Source organism: Topomyia yanbarensis, chromosome 3 (assembly GCF_030247195.1).
Source record: "Topomyia yanbarensis strain Yona2022 chromosome 3, ASM3024719v1, whole genome shotgun sequence".
Classification (NCBI taxonomy): Eukaryota; Metazoa; Arthropoda; class Insecta; order Diptera; family Culicidae; genus Topomyia; species Topomyia yanbarensis.
In genome coordinates, this window is record NC_080672.1 from 177,848,870 (window position 1) to 177,875,993 (window position 27,124).

The window sequence follows — 27,124 nt, forward strand, 5'->3', positions numbered from 1 at the left end:
ACTACACGAATTATTTGTTTTTGTTGGAGCAAAATTTCAAATATTTGGACAACTATCACGTTTTTTGTTAAATGCATTTTGATTCCAAATGATACTTACGATACTCACATCATAAAAGATGTTTTTTTTTGCAATTTAAATTTTTAATATATTTTTTGTGAAAAAATAACAAATTTTGTCAGTGAATATTTTATTCCCTGTAACTCGTTCTCAGATAGTTTTGCTGTTTAAAATACAGTAATAGAACAAAAAATTGAAAGAAATGCACACTGGAACGTCTATGCACATTTGAAAAATTGGTCTTGTATCAAAATATTTCAATTGACTTAGTTGACGTCTAGGAAACCAAAACAGTTGTAATGTGTATAGACAACACACATATAACGCGATGTTTACAATTCGCCATCTGATTTAACCTTTTTTGGCAAAAATTCCACCCGATTTAACCTAAATCTCGCACTAACACAACTGCACATGGATTAGTCAATTGCCGGAGAAAATCATGTTATATTGTGCGGTCGGCCGGTTTCTCATGGAATCCCTCCATTGCAATAACGAATGTACAAAAGGCACAAATTATAAAATTATATTGAATTTTCAATAAATACCAACTGTTCATTAAATTGTTCAGCCCACTGCAGTGATGAAACCGGTGCTAATAAAAATGAAATATTTCGCAAAACACTTCTATGTATGACTTGGTATTGCATACCCCTCGGGCGCTTTTGCCATGCACATCGTAACCACGCCAACCGCTACAAAAACAGTACGAAAAATAATACGTGTTGTAGTGTTTTACAGTTATTAGGTACTGGTAAAAACGAATTTAGAAGACTATTAAAATACAACACTAGAATAATAAATTGTAAGTAATAATTGAATTAATGTTTCTTCATTACATTGGTTTCTAAAAGTATGCCCCGGTAGGTGATATGAAAGAAAAAACTTGATTGCAAGATTAGCAATGTTACTTGATTTGAGTATTTAAATATAAATAATATCACAAATTGTTGTCCACTACTTACTTTAAAATTCTCAGTCACTTCAAATCACAAATAGGAAGGGATTAAATAAATGAAAATCAATATGGCGTAGATGGCTAATGCTGATGACGTTGCCATCCTATAGGCACTGTTCCGAGTGCAGTTTTTATGGGCTATTCTCGAATATATCGTATCGAGAAGCCCGGAATTTCTATCGCGATACAATTCCGTGCGACCGCGAAGAGCTTCTGTTCCATCTCTGTGGATAAGATATATATATAATAGGTTATAAACATCCCTGTAGACAACTTATCATGACAATACGTACCTAAAAATTACATTTGCTTTTCGATCAAATGCTCCGTATAAAGTAAACGAAGCCGTTGTCATTCGATGTTTTTTCCCGAGCAGTCTATCAATCTCTCTCAAAGAATTGTAGATTTCCTTTTCTCGTAGTTCTGATATTGATGAACTTATCATTATGTGACCTCGAGGTACCCAATTTAGATAACAAACTGCTTTTGTCTTTAAAGGCTTGTTAAATGGACAAAAAAGAGCAAAATCTGCGGGGTTGTAATTTCGAGCCCATTGAAAATCTTTACCTAGAATTAGATAAACCTTAATCATTTGTGTAACATAAAGCAAAAAAGAAATTTACCTTTGAACTTTTTAAAAGTTTCATAACTGATAAACGCCACATCGCCATTTCCTTCTAACAAGCACCTTAGTGCGCCCTCTTCTCCGGTGTACACTTCGGAACACCTAGATTTTTTATTCCAATTGCATGATTGGGTAGAAAAGTAACTCGATATATCTGTACATTCATCAATAAAGTTTGTATGGTTCATTAATGATTCCAGCACAGATAAATAAGCTGAACCTTCGTAGCTTGGAAAGCATGCCTTTTTTCCTCGGAGATCTATAATGGAATTGAATACATATTTCTATTTCATCACACAGTAATTAAAATTTAACTAACCAAAACCCGTTTTGATATTTGATCCCGCACGAATTACAGCAACAACAACATATTTGTCATCCAGTGTCGATGAATACTCATACAGAATTGGTTTGAGTTGATAATCGCGTTCCGCTCTTAGACGAGTGTCTTGATCTACAATAACTACATCTGAAACTTTATGCTGCACATTTTTCATACAACTGTCCAACGTATCAGAGCGCATGCATTGTATGTTGGGTTCAACTCCGTATACCAAAGCTACCTCCTGCAGCCACGAACATTTGGCAAGTTCTACTAGAGACTTTGTGCAAAATAGTATTGATCTATAATATACTCAAAACAGTTATCCAAGAAGCATGCATTTGATGTTAGCAATTTTATACCTAGGTGGATTACAAGATGGAAAACTGTATGCGTCTTGAAATCCTACCGCTTGATCCAGGTAATCGTCTACTGGTATAGTGTTGTCTAAGGTAGATACGTTCACATGGTATGTTTCCAATATCATCAGCAGTGCATTCTGCCAACTCTGTATATCATCGTGAGTGAGACCAGCTACTTTGTCCTGTACCATTAGGGCAACATTTCTGGAACATGAAGAGATTATCAGAACAACTATTTAAATAATTTATTTGTTCATTCAATTTGATGAAATATCTCAACCCTGTGCTGTATAAGAAGATTTAGTTTTATTACAAGTTTTTTTTTGTGATTACATCAAAGCGGTTATTTTGAAAACGCAGACCCAAATATGAGCGACCGACAACAAAAACTTTAAGGATAGAAGGTACTTTTTACAATCCGCTTTAAATATATAGGAATGTTCTCTAACTGAAAGTTCAAGCACCGGAAGAGACTGTTTCTTTTGAAATTTAAACATGGCCATTGTCATCTGGAAGGATACCAAGAATAGCAGATAAAGTCATCTTGAACAAGCCTAAAACGTTTGTTTGATAAGGGAATATTTTTCTTTTTGCATTTTATATCTTGCACCTATTACTCTGATGCTGTGTTTCTACCCAACACCCTTTAACCCTAACTGACATCAGTCCATACTTTTTGACATCAAATATAGTGTATTTCTCTTGTTGGGTACATATTCCAGTGTTTTGATCTACTGTGGCAGACCTTTTTTATTGTATGTCACATCAGGGTGTTGTATCACTATTAATCTGAGTGATTCCTAATTGCTGACTATAGGCGCGGTCCCAGTAAGGTATTATAGAACGTATGAGGTTTATTGCCTTACTGGGTGCAGTCGTCCATAAGAGCGAGTAAAGGCGCTATAACCTAGGCTCATTAGCTAATGCAAGGTGTAAATACCTCTGTCGCATCCCAAAGGACCAAAGGAGTGACGTTCATTAGGACTTTAGGTCAGAGATCTTGTTCTACTATACTTACACACGATTCCACAATTTCTCACATTCGTTGGCTAAATGAAGTGCACTAGACAAACAAAGTACAAGTGAGAACACGTCAATTGTTCAAAAAACAATTTTAAGCTTATAAGCCAAACATGAACCGCCATGTTAGAAAAACTCGAAAAACAACCAAGTCCATTTCAGCCGCCAGAAAATTTGTCTAAGTATTGAAATTGCCTTTAAATTGCATTCGCAAATTGCATTTGTTCCTACCCGAATAGAAATGTACAGTAACAAAACCATGATTTTCACTGTGACAGTACAGTAATTTTACAATAATTTACAGTAAGTTTTAGTGTTATGATACAATACAAAAACAATAAACTTTAACGTTTTTACAGTAAATTTCAATGTAAAATACTTTTACAGTGAAAAAGGGGGGTGGTTATGTATCTTAACATTAAAAAAATTAACTTTTCTTTTAAATTTAATGTGAATATAGGGGCAGATCACTCTAAGAATGTATAACAAATTTGCATCAAATTGAAAAAAATGCATTTAATTTCCATTTTTGCATCAGCTTTGCACAAACGTCCTACGCTGATCCACTTTGTTCGACGTTTTGTTAAATGTAGGGCTAGTTTTTCTGTAGGGTTTTGACGTCTTACACGCAATACAAACAACATTGCACGCAACGCAAAAACATTGCACGCAACGCAAAATACATTATGAATTTCTATTTTGATGGAAATAAATGCATTTAATTTCGCTGATTTTTAAAAATGCATCACAAGTGTGAATGCACTGTATCAGTTTTTTGCTGAACAGTGAAATTTATTGTTACATGAAATTTTATTGTAAATCTACTGTGAGAACTTGACATCGAACAATGTTGAAACAGTAATAACTATAATATTTATTGTTTTATGATTGTTTGTAGGGTAAATGCTACTGTAAAATTCTATCCGGGTAGAGACAATTACCACAGGCGAGTTGAGTCAAACGTCAAACTTTTTAAATCGCCTGACCATGTTCGAAATTTATTGTTACATGAAATTTTGTTGTAAATCTACTGTGAGAACTTGATATCGAACAATGTTGAAACAGTAATAACTATAATATTAATTGTTTTATGATTGTTTGTAGGGTAAATGCTACTGTAAAATTCTATCCGGGTAGAGACAATTAGCACAGGCGAGTTGAGTCAAACGTCAAACTTTTTAAATCGCCTGACCATGTTCGTCCACATTTTTTGACCGGGTTGCAGGACAGCCAATTTTATTTCATATTTAGATATGTTGGTATTAAACACAATGACCGTTTCATTAACAAACATTTCGCCGAAATTTATCCGGGTACTAATTAATTCAACATTCTGTCTTAATACAACATGTTTCTAGCAAATCTACCCAGCATAAAGTTATTTCAGAATGAGTAAAATAAGCGCACATGAACAAAACTAAAAAATGAAAACACCTGCTTTGTCATTTTCTTGGAGTATGTTGACAGTTTCACTAGTGGGATTAAATAAATTAGAATACAGATAGTGTTGCGACCGCAAGAACATAACTATCATTCATAAATCCATTCAATTCTCCCTTAATTAATCTGTCAACCTCGAAGCACCCGATTTCGTCGATCGACTGGGAAACTTATGAACTGTCAAATTTTCTATGGTGTAGTTGTCTTGTCTTGTCTTAGTAATTGCTGGCCGATCGTAGCGCCGACCAGAGCAAGGGCAAGTTGCTACTTTCTGATAACATTTCAAAACGACAGTCTTATTTCTTACAAATTTGGAAACTTTACTTGTATGCCAGTTCTCAGTGATAGAACTTCAACTATGAAATGAAAAAATCAAAGCAGCAGAGTAAGCTAGAACGTGACGTAGCATGTTTTACTGATGTTGTTTTTCATTGAAAAACCCCGGGGCGGTGGATTGCACTGGTATTGCATTTTCTAGCAGACGTGCTCCATTCCCACTTCCGCTAGAAAGTGCAAAACCAGTGCAATCCACCGCCCGGTGTTTTTCAATGAAAAACGACATGAAAAATGTATAGTCTATATATATATATATATATATATATATATATATATATATATATATATATATATATATATATATATATATATATATATATATATATATATATATATATATATATATATATATATATATATATATATATATATATATATATATATATATATATATATATATATATATATATATATATATATATATATATATATATATATATATATATATATATATATATATATATATATATATATATATATATATATATATATATATATATATATATATATATATATATATATATATATATATATATATATATATATATATATATATATATATATATATATATATATATATATATATAGTCTCCAATCCCGAAGTGGGTTGCTAGTTTGGATAGATTGAAATGCATTTGCGAATTATATTGCCCGCGTTTAAAAAAGTTACTTTTTTAATGTCACCGTGGTCGTATCTGGTACACAACCCTTTATTTTTTTATTCTTTATATTTAACCAGAGTTAGCGACCACAATTTTCAAATAAAAAAAAGAAATATTACATTTTTACATTTACCTTTGAGCAGCAACTACCGGCCATGGTTTGGCCAGCCAAACACAAGGTTTCCGAGTATCTAACGGCTGCAAATGACCGTCTGGACAAAGAAAACTGTATCCTGATGGATCCGCCTCCGGTGGGAGCCCACTGAACTAAAACAAAATCCCAGTTGATAGTGATGGTGTGTATGCACAAAAATATTTCAAAACGTACGCCAAAATGACTTCGAACATCATCTAACCGAACCCACGCTACTTCACCCGCGCCACTTGTTAGACAATATAGTGGTCCTCGACGTCCCCAGTGTTTATCGCCAATGCCACATTGATACGGGTTGTAGCATAACTGACATAATGAAGAGTATTTGTTTTCTGAAAAAAAAGATGTGGTGTTATCAATAAGGTATTGTATGATACCATCAAACCGTTAGAATGCAGATATTCATACTTAAAATGCGATCCTCTGTTGGGTCAGACACCCATGGACCAGCTTTACAAGATGGTCCAAAGAAATTTGCCGCGGCCTTTATCTTTGATTCTGTAGGAGACAAATCGTCTTCGCATTCCCGCGGAACTAGTTTAGTTTCAAAGTACTGTAAAACATTATATTTGTAACATTTGTCTAATATATAATGTAAGATAACCAACATCGGCTAAAACTTCAGTCCAATGGTTCTGAATTCCATGGCCAGGATGACAGAATTTGCTACCTTTCAACTCTCTTGCTGTGTTGATGTGGGCTTCATTATCAACTATCGCAACAATTTGATATTCGAAAAACTCTGGGAAAATTAAAACATTTTTAGAAAAATCAAAATTCTGATAATTAATTTTTTACCATTGTGAAAACGCAGCTCGCTGGTAACTAATATTTCTGCCCCAGTCCATCGTGCTGCTAGTAAGTCTTCTGGTGAAAATACAGCAAAGTGTGCCGTACCTTTCTGTATTTTTCTTAAACAGTCCAAGCGGTCCAAACCAAACACACATTCCATGTCCGATTTTGCCTCCAATGTTGGGCAATTTTGGGCTCCTTTCTTGTACAGACCAGAACCTTCAACGACGCAGATTTTCACTGAAATTTCAAACAAAATTATAGAAAAAAGTAGTACCCTATACTCGATATATTATATTATATTATATTATATAATATTTGTATTTTTTGGGATATTTCAGATGCCTGGATTATTATCCTCCAAGGATTCCTGTGTTAATCCTTGCTTCTCATCTTATTTCACCGAACCTTTGACGAAAAGTAATTAACTATCAAGGTTGACACAAAACAGCACAAGACACTACTATGATATTCTGAAAGAAGATGAAATTTCCTAGAATATTCAACTAATGGCGTTCTTTTCCTACCTTAGTAAAAGTTATGATGAATATTCAAGAGTATATGTTAAGACAGCACTAATTTTCGTTGCACTTTGATGTATCATGCATGAATTTTAAGTATATTTTGAATTAACTTGTGATGAATACGTTCTAAATTCAATTATGAGTTAGGAGTGCTAAATGAGCTCAGAACCTGAAAATAGCTCATTTCTAATCAAATCTTAATATCCAAAAACTACTTAGAGATCTTAAAATTCCAAAAAAAATTATATGCTATTTTGAGCCAAAGGAAAATGATTTTTGGTAATGAAAATTGAATTTCATTTTTTTTCTTCAGTAAAAACATGTTTCGTAACATACTACCTTACTCCCCCATATGTCAAAACATTTCACATTTCGTTATACTCCCCTCTCTAAAAGCGTTGTGTAAATTATGAATGATCCCTTATTTCACGCGTTTATTGTACAATGAGAACTGCAACAATTAAAAATAACGATAATAATCAACTCAATTGTCAAAAGTACCCGTTTATATACTTAATAAGCAGGAGATGGTGTATTCGGATAATCTTTTATGCTTAGTGTCCTATAACTGCACACAAAAAAAAGCTTTCATCTCTACAATTTATTTTTTATTTCGAATTTAGCTTGAGCAAGTCTGACCACAGAATCTTTCTTATAAAATAAGTTGTTGAGTTTGGAAAACGCCATCCCAAAACGAGAAACAGTTAAATCGTCGAATATTATAGAGCAGTGGTTGTCAATCTTTCTGTATTCATGTACCCCTTTCCGAATATTGATCTTCATCATGTACACCTTTCTGAATTGCTTGCCACCATTAATTACCATGTCAGAAAGACAAAATAATTTTCAACACCCTATTTTTTCAATTCTTGTTCCTATTCCACAATAACTACAGCTAGCATCTAAATTCTTTACATACTGTAACAATATATAAAGACAAATATCCGATGGGACTGTTCGAGTAAGAAGATCAAATTTGCCACGCATAATTCACCTCTTACAATAGTCTATTTCATCCCTGAGGATGAATTCACCCTCGGTTGAAAACCACTGCTATAGATGTACCTCACCTCTAAACTGTCACGAAGAGCTAGTCAGCAACGTAATGAATACTGCTGCATCTCGTATAATCTTTGAGTATAGGCACAGGTTTGTCGCAATCAAAATGATATACCACTTCTAACCTCGTGACTTACACCGTTGAGTTGTATTGCTTTCGCTATTTATATTGACTTTTCAACGTCTTCCATTTTGTCGGAAGCTTATAACATCGCAATCTGGAAGCTACAACGGCCGAAATTTTATGCGTAAGAATTGGTTACAGTTTTATCTCTTCGACCGCTCCTCCTTTTTCCGTAGAATAAACACGTAGTAAAGTATTTTAAATATGCCCACCAGCCTCTGTAAGGCCAGTTTTCATCTTTTGTTTTTTTTTGTTTTTTTTTCCTTTTTTATTTCGACTATGTTAGTCACATTTTCTTTTTTACAATTTAATGACATTCAATTAGCTAGAGATTACTGGGTAGGGAAAGTTATGAAAATTAGAGCCATAGTACTCAAGTGAGAGCAAGGGTGTGAAGTAAACAGATCGGAATACTAGAAGTGGCAGGGTCATTAGAACAGGCTTAATATCGTACGGGCTTAATTTTTTGTCGTCTGCTAATGAGGGTCGAGCTTAGGCAGCATAACTACGAATCACCCGAGTTCACTAGCATGTGTCCTGGTATAGCGTCTATACCAGGACACATGCTAGTGAACTCGGGTGATTCGTAGTTATGCTGCGTAAGCTCGACCCTCATTAGCAGAAGACAAAAATAAAAACCGTACGACATTCAGCCTGTTCTAATGACCCTGCCACTTCTAGTTTTCCGATCTGTTTACTTCACACCCTTGCTCTCACTTGAGTACTATGGCTCTAATTTTCATAACTTTCCCTACCCAGTAATCTTTAGCTAATTTGTTTTTTATTATAGAGCTTTTAAAACACTTATAACATTCTATACATTGGATTACTTACTAGTGTTTTAAAATTAGATCGAACAAATAACGGCTTTTATTTATAAGACTCTATCAATCGATTGTGCAAACGCAACAAATACATGTGATGAATAATAGCAGAATGGTTTGATCTCACTGTTAGGTGAATTAAATCCAATTTACACTTCCCAACTAAGTTTATGTGATTCAGAAAATCATTTTGTGGATGCCAAGTAACTGCGATAAACATGTTCTGAAATATATAGGATTGCAACGTAGGTACTGGTTACATTTGCAACGTTGACAGATACAATTAACTTTTGAGAATAATTTGACCCTTCTATCCAGCGATCAGAATGAGTGGAGGTGCAAAAAAGTATTTTTTAATACTAAATGCAAGCTTTACACACAATACGTTAACCCCGGGGGCAATCAATCGCTCCCAAATTAGCACAAGTACTTAGTACAACAGAAGGAACTAAACGATTTTGTGTCCGCAAATTACGATTACTTTTCTCCTTTCAACCACGAGTCAATCTTGTACTCGGATATACATCTAGAATTCTAAGAGATTGTTTAGATATTTCAAATTACAAAGATACAAACAAAATTAAGACGTTCCAAGCTCGCTGAAGCAATCATTTTGAGATTTTATAGCAAATTATATCTTTAAAGTCTTGTTTAAAAAAAAGCAAAAATATCTCACTCAATTATTTTTATTTACTCCTGAAAATATTCTGCTATTTTGAGCTAGAATCTGGAATCTGTGTTTTGTGCGTTGAAATGTTATTTGGTTTATAAAGTATGAATTTTCAAAAATCACAAGAGGCGAGTTTAGTTGATTGCCATGTACGCAGCTCACTTGAGTTCGGTTTTCAACCCACAAATATAAGGTTAGACTTACCGTTAGAGGCATTTCTTATTCAAATAATGAGACGAATATCCAAAAGCATATGACCTCTACGAACGAAACAAAATGAAGACCCCTAATTTCTATTTAAATGCAAAGAAGTATCTTTGCCAGCATATTGTAACGCTAATTTATTTATTTTTAGTAAAAAAATGGAAATTCCGGCGTTATTTTCATTCTAGACTACCGACTACCAAATTGGGATGTCTCCAAGAAGAAAATCGATGTCGAACGAATGACTAATTGAAGGTGGATTTTTTTGGATTTATATTATCCTCTAATTATAAAACTGCCATTTTACATTGCACAGTGGCGGGTATTCGAACAAAAGTGGGACAAAATCAAAAATGTTGCCCAATATGGCTGAAAAAATGTTAAGGTAATTTTGGGATGCTGAGCTCACTTTTAATGTCAAAAGTTATAAAAGATGATATAAATTTTCCCATACAGTGTTATCGAACCTTTCGTATAAGCATAATATCATTTTTATGATAAATATTATTTTATTGATTAGATATAACTGAAACTTGATATAACAACATAATAATTGGATAAAACTATTTTCAATCTCTACAAAAAGTGTTTGTTTACGTTTAATTCAGTTTGTATTTTGCACTAATCGCCATGCTCATCCATGTCAGCAAACATTTAAAAATGTCGACTTTAAGCCCAAAAAGGGGCACAACGAGACCTTGAATGTATAATAAGTGACCGTTCCGAACTGTTGCACCTAATTGTATGGAATACATTTGTGAAAAAAAATTTGCTATCAATTACTTAAGATCTATTTGTAATAATATTACATAGTTTGAATCAAATGTGGCGAACGTGTTGAAATGATAAACAAAGTTCTTTCAATACCCTTTAAAATGAAACGAAATGTGCTCAAATCTAATCAAAATTGAAAGAGCTACATGTTTTTGAAGTGAAGATCACATTATGTACTGTGATTTCGAAAATAAATTTCATTAAAATTGTCTGACGCAGCGATGTTTAAATTACTATTAAAAATCTAATTATCATTCGGTTGTCACAAAATTTCAATAATATGTGATTCATTACATAAAAACCTAGGAAAAATAAAAAAATATCAATATTTGAAATATAGGTTTTGTCCGGTCTCCGGCCACATTGCCTTAGTTCGCCTTAGTGTCTTATTTGTAGATTTATAATTATAATAAGTGTGCCATACACATAAAGACTATTCAATGTAAAAGCGTATTTTATTAGCAATTCAGCGCTTTTAATTGCACTTGTTTATTATGTGCACAATGCATTATAAGCCACGTAAACATGATATAACAGTCCATAAATGAAACATTTTTGTATACTCATGATGTGTAGCTGCACAGAGATCTTTCTGATTTTAATGGCAATGTTCAACAAAAAGCCACAGGCTTGATTACGGCCTTAATAAACAAACAAATAATAAACAATAACGAAAAACCATTTGAATTAGTTAGTATCACAGAATGGATGCTGAGGAAAAATCGGCCTTGAGCCAGATTTCGAATCTGTATCACCTTGGACTTGAATCAAATGCAACCCTGGCATGTGGAGTCCCTGGAAGTACAAATGATTATTGCATTGGCGACATTCATTTTCAATCGCCTTGCAAGCGATGTCCCATCACCGCCATCTGCCTCCCGATACGCTTTCATAAAGCTTTGGTAAGACAATGAGTAAAAAGCGAGGTTGAACTGTTATTTCATTGCTAGTTTTATTTTTCGTTTACTGCATTTTATTTGGATAATTTAGTAGGTTTTCAACAATAACTGCAGTTATTGGGTAAGAAATTGTAATTGAATTCAAGAAAGTGAACTTTTGCTTGAAGTAATTCCAGACATTATGTAATTCAAAAAAAACGTAATTTACGACTGAACGAGTTATTTCTGCTTTCCAATCAATTCGACATAAATATGTAATGATTGTATATCGTTCGGTGTTCACCGATATCAAATAAAACGATTAAGCACTCAAAATAGTATGCTATAATTTATTTATTCATTTATTTAATTAACTTATCTGACAACACAGTCTTAATGAATGAACGAAAATCTAATTATAGTAACGAGTATCGGTGTCTGGCCATTAGGCCGAAAGCCGTTAGGCCGAACGCCATTAGGCCGAATGGGCCATAAAGCCGAACGTCATTAGGCCGAATGGGTCATTAGGCCGAACGCCATTCGGCCGAATGGGCCATTAAGCCGAATGGGTCATCAGGCCGAATGGGTCATTAGGCCGAATGGGTCATTAGGCCGAATTGGTCATTAGGCTGAATGAGTCGTTAGGGCGAATGAGGCAGTAGGGCCGAATGGCTCATTATGCCGTATGTACCATTGCACTGAATGTCATTTGATTAAAAGCATCGTTTCAGAGACAAATTGAGATGACGGGTTCACGAGTTTCCCATGGCTAAAAAGTCATGTTGTACTAGAGGGTCCCACGAAATGTCAAACAGAAAACGCGTTGATAATCGATGGTGCTTGGCTTTTCTTTGGAGAGTGCTGTATATTCCTTAACATCGGTTGTGATGGGTTTATTTATATGTATTTTATTTAGAAACATTTTTTTTTTAATTTGCTGATTGCGGACACCAATACGTATTCATTAGCATTGCATGTATCATCCGGAACATTAAGATACACAAGCCGTATGTCATAAGATCAAAAATTGAGTGTATGTCATAACGTCCGAAAAATTAAAGTTTCAACCCAAATTGTTTCCGATGTTCACAACGTACCCCTAGTGCGTCATAAGGTCTCTCTGGCACAATGACGCATATTCACTATCAGTTTTAATGTTAGCAAGCGCCTCAAAACATCTCGTCATAAAATTTCTTTACGAGTACAAGTGGAACCTCCCTTTGAGTACTTAATTCCCTCACGCTTCACAAATCTTTTGACGATTTTCCTAGTCCATTTAACGAGCTACTTTCTCCCAATCTCGGTGGAGTTGCATGATTTAAAAATCTGTACGCATTTTTGCTCGTAAAAATAACAGATGCATGTAGCAACGATCCTTGAAACGAACTTAGCAACGAACAATAAACAATTGCTACCAGCTTTACGAGCCATCAAATTTGTTTGTCAAGGTCGCAAAAATTGAAGGGACCGTTCTTTCTTCTTTACCATGGAATTGAGAGTACTTCTTTGTGAGTTGGTAGTCTCGATTAACCTCTGATCGTTAGCTAGTTAGTCTCCGCAGCGCTGTCTTCCTATATACCCTCCGTCTTTTTGATCTGTATATTCCAATGTATTGAATTATCAAGAACAACAAACCAGGTCGAAACGTGGCATAGCGTCGGAAGCGGCGGCCTCTCGCAAGCAAACCTGTGATCCACTCGTTTGCCCGGATTACTCAAACATAGGGGCTTTTTTTAGTTTAAGTCCGATGGAGCGGAGCGATGTGGCGTAGCCACATTAGGCGTCGCTTTCATTTATTTGTTCCATTACAGCAACGAGAAAGGTGTTGTAAATATTCTAAACATTATTATTGTAAGTTTTAAAAAATCGTAAAAAGTTACAACCGCAATACATATTTATCATTCTCTTTGGTCCATTCGGCATAATGACCCATTCCGCCTAATGACTCATTCGTCCCAATGACTCATTCGGCCTAATGACCCATTCGGCCTACTGACCCATTCGGCCTAATGACCCATTCGGCCTAATGACCCATTCGGCCTAATGACCCATTCGGCCTAATGACCCATTCGGCCTAATGACCCATTCGGCCTAATGACCCATTCGGCCTAATGACCCATTCGGCCTAATGACCCATTCGGCCTAATGACCCATTCGGCCTAATGACCCATTCGGCCTAATGACCCATTCGGCCTAATGACCCATTCAGCCTAATGACCCATTCGGCCTAATGACCCATTCGGCCTAATGACCCATTCGGCCTAATGACCCATTCGGCCTAATGACCCATTCGGCCTAATGACCCATTCGGCCTAATGACCCATTCGGCCTAATGACCCATTCGGCCTAATGACCCATTCGGCCTAATGACCCATTCGGCCTAATGACCCATTCGGCCTAATGACCCATTCGGCCTAATGACCCGTTCGGCCTAATGACCCGTTCGGCCTAATGACCCGTTCGGCCAAATGGCCTTCGGCCCAATGACCCTTTCGGCCTAATGGCAGTCGGCCTAACGGCATTCGGCCGAACGACATTCGGCCTACCGGCTTTCGGCCTAATGACCCAGCACCCGAGGATCGCGATATTTTCTGCGCAAATTTGTGCGACGGTTCTCCAAAGGCGAACAGATCCTCAACTGTGGCGAAATTTCGCATACATGCTGATATCGGTTCGTTGAATCCAAACACCGTGCGATGAAACCTTGGTTGAAGCAAGCCAGTAGAGCGTAGAGGTCGCGAAGCGCGGAAGTTAATAAGGGATAGAATCTTTGGAGAGTCGATTTCGGCGTTGATCACCTTCGCCACAAACACTACTTGTTGAATTTTCCTGCGCCGCTCTAATGGGTCGAGTCCGATCAGGCGGCATCGATCTGGGTACGGTGGTAGATCCAAAGGACTCCGCCAGGGAAGGTCTCGTAGAGCGAGCCGAACAAATCTTTTCTGCACACGTTCAATTCGTAGATTCCAAACAAGCTGATGAGGACTCCAAATCAAACTGAAATTTTCGAGTAGTGGGCGAACCAACGAACAGTATAACGCCTTCAAGCAGTGAGGATCCTTGGACGATTTTGGAAATAAACCCGAGGTGTCGAGTAGCTTTCGAGATTAAAACTGAGCGATGCAGATTGAAGGTTAGCTTAGCATCCAATAAGACGCCAAGGTCGCTGACGTGATCAACTCTATTGAGCCTTTGCCCCTCGATCTGGTACTCGTAAAGTATAGGATTGACTATGCGGTGGAAAGTTATTATCTGACATTTAGCGATGTTAACAATGAGCCAATTTCTACGACACCAGCCGACGAATGTATCCAGAAGCTCTTGAAGCCGAACGCAGTCGTCGATATTGCGGACTACGAGGTACAACTTCAGGTCATCGGCGTAAACCAGTTTCCATCCAAAACCAAGAAGCAAAGTTGCATCGTTGAGGAATAGCACAAACAGTAGTGGCCCCATGTTGCTGCCCTGTGGGACCCCAGATTTATTCGTAAACTGAGAAGAGACACAATAGCCAAGCTGCACACGTAGAACTCTATGACGCAAGTAAGAACTCAGCCATTTAACAAAATTGCGCGACGCACCCAACCTGGTCATTTTCTTTAAAAGTATACTAATGGAGTAAAATTACTGGTACATAAAATTTAACGTGCTGTAAAATAAAAAAAAAATTAATCCACATAGGGGTGTAACCGTGCCTTTCTTATGTACCCAATCTATGATTCAATAGCTGGTTATGTTCAATATAATTGTGGAAATGTCTATTAAATTCTTATTGCACTTGACACGTCGTCACTGTTGTGCTATCTTATGACAAACGCCATTTAGCACATTTCGAGAAAAAATAATTTTTAAAGTTTGAGATTGAATATCTTGAAATTTATAAATGGTATAAACAATTCAAAGAAGACAATTGATGCTTCTATCTATTCTGTATTAACCTCTCAAAAAGATCGGCTGACCATGTTGCGAGTTTTTACTATAAATGTAATCAAAAGTCGCACTCACACGTGTCATAGATGTGTATTAGAGTGGGACATGGTTATACGAAAAAAAATAAAATTTGGCTCCGAGTAGCTTTTTGGGTCCCATTTAGCTCCCAGAACAACTCTGCAAATTTTTAACTCGATCGGTGAAACTATATTTTTGCGCCCACGGTTTAAGGTTTACATGGGATTTCGTATGGGAAAATGGTCTTTTGCAAATTAATTCTTCCAAGAGTCGCCCGGTATCCCCTAAAAATATACAGATATCTGATTTGTCAAGGAAACAAAGTCTAGAAGACTGCAAAACGATCTGATGCTTGTGGAAAAAGTTATTAAGCAAAAACCGATTGATGCCCTAAAGATTGATGAAAATTTCACTTTTCATAGCATCACTGCTTCTGACGGTTTTATTATATAGAAAATTTTTAACTTTCTCTTATTATGTACATAAGAAGCCTCAATTTATCCCTCAAAACCTTGCGAAGTGGCCAAATAGTATAGATAAACGATTTAGATACGTTAATAGAGGATTAAAATAAAATTGCGTATAATTGGACAACCAACAGCAGTGGTGCTAGAAAAAATGAATATTTTATCAATCGTCAGAAAATCAATCGGTTTCTGCTTAATAACTTTTTTCTCAAGCATCAGATCGTTTCGTGGTTTTCGAGACTTTTTTTCTTTGTTAAATTTCCATTACAAGCCACATAACGATATATTTTTAGGAAGTAATGGGCGACTTCTGGAGGAATTATTTTGTAAAAGTTAACTTTCCCATACGACATCCCATTTAAAACTTTTAACAGTGAACGCAAAAATATAGTTTCACCGATCGAGCTAAGAATTTGCACAGTTGTTCTAGGACCTAAATAGTACCGTAAACCGAGGTGACTTTAATCATCGGGGTGACTTTGATCACTCGAAATTTTTTTCGTAGATCGCTTATTAAACCAGAATAGTCTACCGAATCATTTTAATTTGAAATGATTTTTACTCTAAACTTATAAAATACTGATTTGTTATACTTTTTGAGTACATTGTTCAGTTTTTGGGTACAAAAATTACAATAAACCGAAATTTGACTTTACCTGATTTTTACGAAGCTTCGTAAAGTGTCTATTTTTTATAAAACAAATAAATCTCACATTTGAGCCGGAGTAATAAATTACAACAAGTTGGCAATTATTTCAAATTATTTTAAGCTAAAATTCGCAACATTTTTTATTGTTCAATATTTCAACGTGTTAAAATGGATGAAACTTTTTGTACATTGATAAAACACTGAAACAAAACAATTTTAGCAGTTTTGAAGGTTTTCAGAATCTTTTATTCTAGTTGAACACAAATTATACGAATTTTGGTTACTCGAATTTCATAGTACATTGAAATACTTTGTATAATACCAATTAACATCTATTTAAAAATGAGTATCTTTCCAGAATTAGTTTAAACAAACATTTGAATAAAAAACATTGACATCAATAACTTAATGTGGGTGAACATGCAGGTTATCAAAGTCATCCCGGAACACGAAAACGGACTTCAACTTGAAATCATTTTTGAAAAAAAGACTGTAAGCGGACAATTGTAGGTAAAACCATCCAATCTTGTTCTCCATACATCAGTACATGGTTTAAAAATATTAAATTTGAATAAAATGTGTTGCGTCTAAAAATATGTAATGATTACTTCGAAAAGTGATCAATGTCACCCCGGTTTACGGTACCTAAAAATTTGCTCGGAGCTGGAATCTATTTTTTGTCCCACCCTAATGTGTATAGATGACAAAATTTGTATGGCAAGTCATAATCGTGCATGGAAAATTTTCCATAGTAAGAAATCATCAATTATTAACTTTTACTCATATTTTTGGCTTCATTTGGTCTATAAACAATCGGTGAGATGCATTTTGAAGTAAATGAGTCAGGGAATCTAGAAAAAATAGTAATTTTTGTTTATAGTGTTCACAGAAAAAAATATTTTGTGATTTTAAATTTATTTTCATGCACATATTTGGAGCATGAATATGAATGTAAAATTAAGTTCCAGCACAAATACACACAACTTGCCGTGCTTTTTTCAGCGATATTTATTGTAATTTTACACAATGATTGGAAATTACAGTTTCATTAAACGGCAAACCAATGCTCTTGAATGTATTTTTAATCGCATATTGCTGTAAAAAAAATGACATGTAATATTACACGAACGAAAGTGTAAAATCACATGCTTTGTGATGCTCTCATTGAGTCCATCGAATTCAACTTAATTTTTAATCAAATTTTTGATTCAAGCTTTGTATGTTTACATTCGTATTGATTTACATGTCGTTTAATTTTCATTATTTTTTGGTGTGATTGCCAAATATGCTATATTTCCTGCTTAAAACTTAAACTGCATTTTTCTCACATTTAGTGTATTTTTGTTTTGAAAATGATTATGCCATTGTGTTACTCAGATAGTTTTTTTTTTTTTTTTTTTTTTTTTTTTTTTTTTTTTTTTATTTCGATTATAGAGGTTTTAACCGTAAGGTCATTCGCCTCTTCGGGTTAGAAAAATCTCTTATGAAAAATTTCTAACCCTATGTGTGGGGTCGGGACTCGAACCCAGGTGCGCTGCGTACAAGGCAATCAATTTACCAACTACGCTACGACCACCCCCCTACTCAGATAGTTTTACATATAAAACATCTTATACATCAAGATAATTTGAGCCAATCCCCCGACACAGTTCTTTGAAACAAAATATTAAAAATTTCTCTACATGTTTTTCCTATATCTCAGTAACCAAGCAGAATGTCAAAATTCTGAAAACACCACTTTGTAGAGATTTTTCAGACAAGCGATGCGGCGTATCTAACTCAGTTTATCCCAAAATGGCGTTTGTCATAAAATAGCACAACAGCGACAACGTATATACTAGCGCACGACTGCCACGAACCTGAAAACATACATATCGATGCTGATACTCTTGAAACAAAAAATATAATATTTAATTAGCTTAATTAGTTTAATTATCTTAATTAGACTTCAATGTTGTTTTCGTTTCGTAATGCAGCGCGGTGAGGGAGTGTGAGGGGGAGGATGCTTCGAAGACCGTCTAACTTATTTTGGTATGTGAGGTAGATGAAAGAATTGCAGGTTTGAAGGTGTTCTGAGCAGGAAATGGGGGGGGGGGGAGATGTAGAGCGGGGTGTTAGGAGAAGGGGTTGTTGATGGGGGGAAAATTTGAATGAAAGTTAAAGCCTGTCGATGCGAATATTGTGTTTTTCATTTCAAATCAATTTAGTAAAAATCGGGCAGGATCGGGTGTAACATTAATTTAGGAACTTGGCAAGTCCCCATTGGTTGTTAATGATCTAGATCAGCAAATCCAGGTAATGTTACACCTGTTTTAATATGTATTGCATCATTTGGACATCATGGTTTAAAGCGGAGTTTGCTGTGTGAGTGCAGTCGGCAGCCCGTAACTCCGGAAGAAAAAAAAATCACTAGCAGCTTATCGGAGCGTTATACCGTTTATTTATACAAAGTTCGTACAAATCGGTTCAGCCGTCTCTGAGAAAACTGTGTTCCATTATTTGACACTAACAAACACACAGCCACTATGGACGAGATCACAACGAAAGACGAAGTGAGGAGCGCACTAATAATGCAATACAAACTGGAGAAAGAGCGTATTTCTATCAGGTTGAGAAGCTTACCAGCTTATGTCGACCGGTTAGGTCAAAGTCAGATGGTCGGTGTGCTCGTTACGATTCATCCCTAGAGCCACTAAACAAACGGAGAACTGGCTGGGTCTCGGCCATCAGGCAAGAAACTGTAGATACATATATATGAAATTTGGCATCTGAGCATACTTTGACATTTATCACAATTTGAGAATTCAAAAAAAAAAATTTTGCGATGCCCTACGGTCCACACATAGCGACCTCTAGGCGATTTACTTGATCTGTGGATTTGCATTGTAACACGGAGAGTGAGGACTAGCAAGCGGAAGTGGTAAATAAATTACTTCGACAAGGACCTTTTTATGGAAGCATTTTGTGCTGACAGCATCGCTCCAATTCCGAATGCCGATGAGCTGTCAAAAACGGTAGCGAGGACGTGTTACGTAACAATGTCGAGGAAAATGGATCAGAGAATCTAGCAGCGTTTGACGTATTGGTAGAACGTAAGGCTCAGCAACCTCCGTGATGCCTGTTAAAAATCCAGAAGACGCGTTCAAAGAACGAGATTTGAGTGAGCAGAGAATAGTGTAAGCCCGAATAGAATTTTACAACAGCATTTACCCTACAAACAATCATAAAACAATAAATAGTGGAGAAAAATCGATTTTTTTAATTTTTTTAACGCCCTTTTTTACAATAAAAGTCGATTTTACATTGAAATTTACTGTAGATACGTTAAAGTTTATTGTTTTTGTATTATAGCATAACACTAGAATTTACTGTAAATTATTGTAAAATTACTATACACAGTGAAAATCATTGTTTTGTTATTGTACATTTCTATTCGGGAGGTCACATTCCGGGCTTTAAAATGCGAGATACTGTTTAGTAAGCCTGCCTTCTATAAGGAGTTGTGCGGAGAAGTAGACGTTAACCCCTGGGGTAACGCATACCGTGTCGTGATGGCCAAGATCAATAATCCAACGACGCCGGCTATTTCCGAAGCACGATCCGGCAGTGAAATCACAAATCGGGTCTCGGGAGAAATTCCGCTTCCGTGGAGTTCTCCGACGGTGTAGATCAAGTCCATCGCCGGGGACCAGTTAAGTAGTGCCCGTCATAGCACTGGGGTCTGATCATCGGGGCGGCGGTGATACCTTATCGGGTTGCTCGTGAGTAAGCTAAATCCACCGCGGGGATTAGTGCGAGTAGATCGCGTCGAACAGCTAGCAGTGGGTCGTTGAGCGCCAGTGAATCGGAAGCTGTGCTCCACCCGGAACCGCTGGTCAGTCCCCAGCACCTACTGGCTAGCCCGTTGAGTAGGCTAGGTCCTTCGCCGGGGATTAGATCGAGTAGATCGGGACAAAGCGGGGAGCTAAATGGCTCACGGAAACGAACATCAATATAGGGAATAATCTACCTCCAAGGAATTCACAATAGGGTAGATTCTCCGCCATGGACTATCCGACTGTACCGTGACTAAAATTGGAGCTAGTTGACTCACGAAACAAACATCGGTACCTAGAGAAATTTCGCCGCCAGGGATCTTTCAGTCGGATTAGGGTGAGTTTACAATCAGGAACTCTCCGAGTAGATCGGGATAAGGCTGGGAGCTGAGCTAAATGGCTCATGGAATCAGCAGCTAAGCAGTTCACTGACGCAAGAGCTCCATGGCGACGTAATAGATAGAGAAGGAAAACAAGAGTACAGACGAGAGTAAAATTGCTCAAAAGTCGAGCCATTTCAGGGATTAAGTGTGGCTTTGAGATAGCTGCGGAAAACTCGTGAGCAAAAGAAAGAGGTACGACGGTAGCACAATAAGCCTCCCCACGAAGTATTGATGTAGTACCGTGGGGAAGAAGGGCGAAAACATAGATTTTAATGGTTGGGTACGAAAGTGAGTCGCGAGTCCAACACAGTGTCAATATGCAGGTCAGGTTTTTGAGGCTTTTTAAACCTTAACATGAAAAAATACACGCAGACACAGACTGGAGTGCACCGGCACATGAAGATCGGTACCAGTAAGATCTTAATAATGGAATATTGGCGGCAGAACACGGGTGTCAATACGGATCCTTTGGAAATTGAACCACGAACTGAAAGCCACGCCATTCCACTGCCCGTATAAGGATGGATAACACTTCTCCAAAACGGTGAATGGGATATTGGTACTAGCTGCACCCATCCCGTTAAAACTTTGATAAAATGGACATATAGTCACTAATTACAAAACAATCAAAAATACGGGCAAAAAGTATGAACACAAATAGTTGAATTAGGTTAATTTTATATAATCTATATCCTCTAGGGTTGTGGTACCGGTAATACCGGTACCGAAAATCCCGGGAATAGGTACCGACCCATTTTTGGTACCGTAATACCGGTACTGAACAAATGCCAGTACCGGTATTTTCGGTACCATACAATTTTTTATGAAAAATATGTGAACTCTCTAGGGAGACCTGTATCAAAATATCGGTCGGCAAGATGACTTTTAATTATATTAGTTACCTTCTGGATAAATCGTTGAGCTAACACCTTTGTGGGGAAATAAGTTGGGGCCATCATCATAATAATTCTAAAAGTTAACTAGCTCGCGTTGTACTGAACGGTATGTTTAAATTCCTACACTATTTTGTCGAAATTAAATTTTTACAATCTTGTACTAAATTTCAAAATACTCACATTGACGTAAAAATTTGCTATGATTTTTTTATTCGCGACATTCTGATTTGCTTCCATTATTCATTAGGTGGCGCGTTATAAGACTATGGTCTAAGTCATGTCTGTATTTGGTTTGTTCTTAAACCTTTATCCATAAAAGAACGAACAGCGATTTAGTAGCTAACAATTTTAGAGTTGGTGAACTGGTTAAAATTGGGCGATTTGTAATTATTGGTGATCGGAAAATTCTGCAAAACTCCATAGTTTACAGGAAAGCAAGGAGCGTTGGTATGCATTAGAGAATAGTAGGCAAACGACATAAAGGTCGAAACCAATTTACAGAAAAGCAAGAGTGGAAATGCGAGCAATCTGTTCGGATTTACTGGTGTTCTCGCTTTGATTTACTGTTGTTAATGGGGTTTCTTACATTTACCATCTGTTGAAGTCGACGAAAGTTGCACCGCTTAGCAGTTATCGATTTCAAAGTGGCCTAGATTTCGAAATAAAAGAAGGTGCCGCATACAAAAAATATCTTCTGAAATGAGTCATGCAAGTAAATTAAAAGCAATAAACATGTTTTTTGATCAGCACAAATCAATTATCTGAAAATAAGGCCATCAGTTTGAGCATTCAACTTCACTTTGAAGCTTTTTTCGATTTTTTAAAAAAAAATATTCTAGTACCGGTACTACCGGTACTGAGGGCTTCAGTACCGTAGTACCGGTTCTCGCCAAAAAGGGTCGGTACTGCGAACCCTAATATCCTCTTATCTAATAATTTGATATGTATATCACATTTTCCAAGGGAATTTAAGTTACAATGACTTTTGTGTTTATTTTACGTTTCAGTTGCATCACCCTCTACGATTACTTGCAGGTATTCTCTTAAACCTATATCCAATTTTTATATTTGTGTTGGACCAGCGAATAATACTATGTTTTGCTTTTATTAAAATATAACATTAAGTTTCTCCTTTTATAAATTTTATATTATAATGGCCATTTCGAAAAAAAATTCGCGAGCGATTTTTGGTTTTTAAACCATTTTGGCATAAAGTATCCTTCCTACACATGGTGCGAGAATTACCCTTATTCTTACACCAGCTGATCAAGGCGACCAAACTAGTGTCAAACCACCGATTACTGGTTCTGATGGTTCAAGTTTTCGATTTAGCCTTTCTTCTTTTATAAAATTTTAGAACTCGAATATTTATTTCTTTTCTGATTCTGACGACTACAGACAAAAGCAAATCATTTTTCATCATTTTCCTTTTATATTTCGAAAAATAATATATGATCTCAGGACACAAAAGTTTCTTTTTTTGTCAAACATTGTTATAGATTCATATGAGCTTTCCCCATGCTGAACCATCGAAGCGCGTTTAGTTGCACTTTTTGGTAGTTCGTTTTTCTGCATAAAAGAGATCTTTGCAAGCCTGTAGGCACAGTTTCTAATTTACTTCAATAAAAATCTTAAATCATATGGTGAAATAATAATTAGTTTTATGTAAGCATGGAGAAAGCAAATAAAAGTAAATAAAAAATCTACCATTATGATATTCTACTTTAATTTATTATCACATAAACTTACGTTTTTTATCTACTGCAATCTTGTCCTTGATGAGATCCTGAGGCTGAACAGTCGAAGAGCATATGATCAATATCAGATAATATAAATATTTTTTCGACTGCATGTTTACTCTGATTTATTATTCAAGCGGTTAATATTCAAATCACTATTAGAAATGGACTCCTAGTCATAATTGGCTTACATCACCACCAATACACATAATTCTTCACTGCTTTCATTATGATTTCCACAAATTCTCACAGTTTATTTACTTTTACTTTTTTTAAAATTTCAACTATCACGGTCAATATCAGCTGACAGCTACAGAAAATCGGTCAAATTGAAATTTTGCAGAGGTATAACTTGTTTTACCAAAAATATGTTTTTTATGCAGAAACTAAGAAACAACAATACTACGATAATCAGTTGCCTTACGGGGGAACCCCCAGTCATGCAATACAACGGGTTTCCCTTCTAGCCGGTCGTTCAAGTTCATCATTGTCATAAATAAGTAAAACCAATATCACCTTGAATCGCGGTCTAGACTGATCGGATTGTACATGCAGGTTCATACAAGAGGCCTCTTTTTCAATCACTAACCACTGCAGCGGCAGTCTTAACTATCATGTGCTTGCTCTATATTGGATTGAGAAAAAAAATTTGCACGAAACAACAAAACTTGTTATTGGGCTGTGCTGAGGTCGGAAGTTTTGGGGTCCGTACACAAATGACGTAGCTTTTTTTCGGCGATTTTTGACCCCTCCGCCCCCTCATAGCATTTGGTCACAAAAAGCATTTATCTACCACCCCCCCCCCCCCCCTCTTGGGCAACGCGGACGACTGATGAAAAAAAAAATGTTTTTCAAATCTTTCAAATACATGTCCTTACAAAATGTTTGACTACTTTTATCAACATTTTCATTGTAACAAAATATGCGTATTTCATAACAAACATAGTGCTGATAGTTTTGTTTTGAATTTTATATGTCATGGAGCATGAAGAGAAGTTCTCTCAGTTCAATAATTCTAAGAAGCGTACGTTCATCTAAATTATTAAATTTTGTTTGGTTGAATCCGAAGAGAAAATTTAATTCAGCTACCAAACTAAGTCTACCAGATAGCAACCTTAGCTAACTGATGTTGCAAGTAAAATCCGCTTACATAATCTATTCTTTTGTGAGCTTACAATTTCGCGAATCGTAGAATTTACCACATGATAAACCGCATGAAAAGTGACTTGCGTGAGTTTAAATTTATTTTTCTTAGGAATGGACTGCCGCTAGAAGCATAATTGTCCCATGTGTATAGGGATTGCCATAGCACATGGGACAGTTATGCTTCTAGCGGCAGTGGAGGAACATTGTTTTCTCCAAGCAATGGGTTTTGATGCCCGCCAAAAAAATTTAAACTTAATGCTACGTCGCACAACTTCTGACCCTACCCTCTCACTCGTCGCACTTCGTCGCAAATTTGGTATACAACCCCTACCCCAGAAAATGCATGACCCCTTATAGAAATGAGAAAATGTGCCAATAAAAAGCAAAACCGATAAATTAATTCGTCACTGGTCGCTTTTTATGAATAAGAACTTGATATTAGTGAAAGTGACATCGTGAGCATAACCAATATATTCTGAAATGTGACACACCTTTATTATGTCAATGCAGACTTGGAAACCTTTTTCTTACGAAATAGCAACAAGTTCAAGGTAATATGTAGCCAAAGTACCGAACAGAAAGCGGTCTTGGAAAAAACGTTGGAAATTTTTTTTAAACCTAACTTTGTCGCTGCGTCAGTGACGAAGCGTTCTACTCGGGTGAACTTTCCTGCATGGTAAGGAACCATCCATAAATGACGTAGCATTATATGGGGGAGGGGTGTGATGATATGAGACGACAGGGGGGTAGAGGGTCATGTCATGCTACGTAGCTTTTTAATGGGGAATAGGGGTTGACCTGATGTCACGACAACCTTACCCGTTTCATCTAACATCGTTTTTCATTTTTTTTATTTTTACGGAAACAAGGAGGGGCAAGGGTTACCGTCAAGCTACGTAATTACCAGGGACGGTATTTAGAGCTTTGTGACGAAATGCTACGATGGGTAAAGGGGTGTTAAAAATCACTCAAAAATTGCTACGTCATTTATGGATGATCCCTAGCTCTGCCCGTGGTATTAGATCTCGTCGACATCGATATTCAAATGATACATGTGATTGAACATCATAATGTACATTCGGATTGATACTGTTTGGCAAGCAGCCGGTTTATGATATCATAAAAAAACCCAAAGTTCAGTTGAACGAAAACAAACACTGAATACTATACGGGAAAATCTAATCAAGGTGAGCGGAAACTGATTCGTTACATGGCAAAAACAAATAGAGCAGAAAGCAAACCCACATGATATCGGAGCACCATTGACGAAATTCTTGTACCTTTCACTTTCATGGTCAACATCGATCGCACGTCAAAACAAATCAGCAATCACAAACATCACAATTATCGGTAAGTGTCTGTAATCGCGTACGATGGCCAGACTGGAGTGCAACAACCCACACGCTGAATTAATTCGCTATGATTGCTGTTCAATCACCACACTGCGAATCGGGTAGTAAACTTTAGTAGAAACTACTCGACGTGTTTTAGTTCTGGAAAAATGGAATCTTTTCGATACTGTGCAGTAATTTACCACGTTAATAACGATAATAAACAACTCGATTCCGAACTAAAGCGCTTCGTTAATTTCAGTAAAATTCTGTTCTAGGTAGGTACATCACAAACACTACACAAAGTCATCCTCAAAATCAGCTGCAGGTACTTTAGAATGGCGAAGTAAATGCCCCGATCAAAGCACAAGGCATCAAGTCCTAAATCTTTCCGCACATCCACCTATTTGATGGACGTGCTGTTTCAAAAAAGCAGGTACAAACCGATCAATTGATCAAAGCGAAATTCAACACGCGTGCTACCCGAGCGATGAATGAAGCGATACTGACCGAACATAAGATCATTGTATGAACATGTCATACCGTTTTCAGGTTTTTTCGGCAATTTGGCTGCTGCAAATTTACCATAATAACGTCATCGTGTGAGTTTTCGACTTGGTACGTCACAGTCAGTTGATACCAAAGCAATGTTTGTTACTCTGTTGAAAACCCCAAAGCAAGACGACGTCAATATGATACATTACTATCGGGGTGTTAAAAGCCGATGTTAACTTAAAACAAAATGTTAACTCATGACTATTTAACTAAACGACTCAACTAAATTGAAGATAGATACTAAGTGTAAGATGATAGAGCCACCACTCTGTTGCTGGCGGCAGAATTCATGTGGTCTGTTTGCAAAGATAATGACAGGGAAATCCATCTGAATAATTAAACAAAATGATTACTACAATATTGTAGTATCAAGACCTTACATTTCTAACGCTGCGGTAGACTGTCTT

At 36.4% G+C, this 27,124-nt stretch overlaps 1 protein-coding gene across 7 annotated transcripts; it reads right to left on the minus strand.

Annotated features, from left to right (window-relative positions):
* Positions 1-984: 984 nt before the first annotated feature.
* Positions 985-26,662, minus strand: LOC131693346 (transferrin). Of its 7 annotated transcripts, none has more exons than XM_058981092.1 (13): positions 26,607-26,652; positions 24,202-24,310; positions 23,696-23,995; positions 6,738-6,971; positions 6,548-6,681; positions 6,348-6,492; positions 6,114-6,271; positions 5,919-6,052; positions 2,328-2,531; positions 1,963-2,267; positions 1,642-1,902; positions 1,312-1,585; positions 985-1,242 (listed from the first exon to the last, which is right to left on the minus strand). In XM_058981092.1, exons 3-13 carry the CDS (start codon positions 23,796-23,798, stop codon positions 1,050-1,052), a joined length of 2,145 nt encoding a protein of 714 aa, XP_058837075.1. In that variant the 5' UTR covers positions 23,799-23,995; positions 24,202-24,310; positions 26,607-26,652; the 3' UTR covers positions 985-1,049. The 7 variants fall into 7 exon arrangements, with proteins under 7 accessions (XP_058837075.1, XP_058837070.1, XP_058837071.1 ...); XM_058981087.1 differs by lacking the exon at positions 26,607-26,652 and adding an exon at positions 26,112-26,596; XM_058981088.1 differs by lacking the exon at positions 24,202-24,310 and having other exon boundaries at positions 26,607-26,662.
* Between the last annotated feature and the right edge of the window lie 462 nt (positions 26,663-27,124).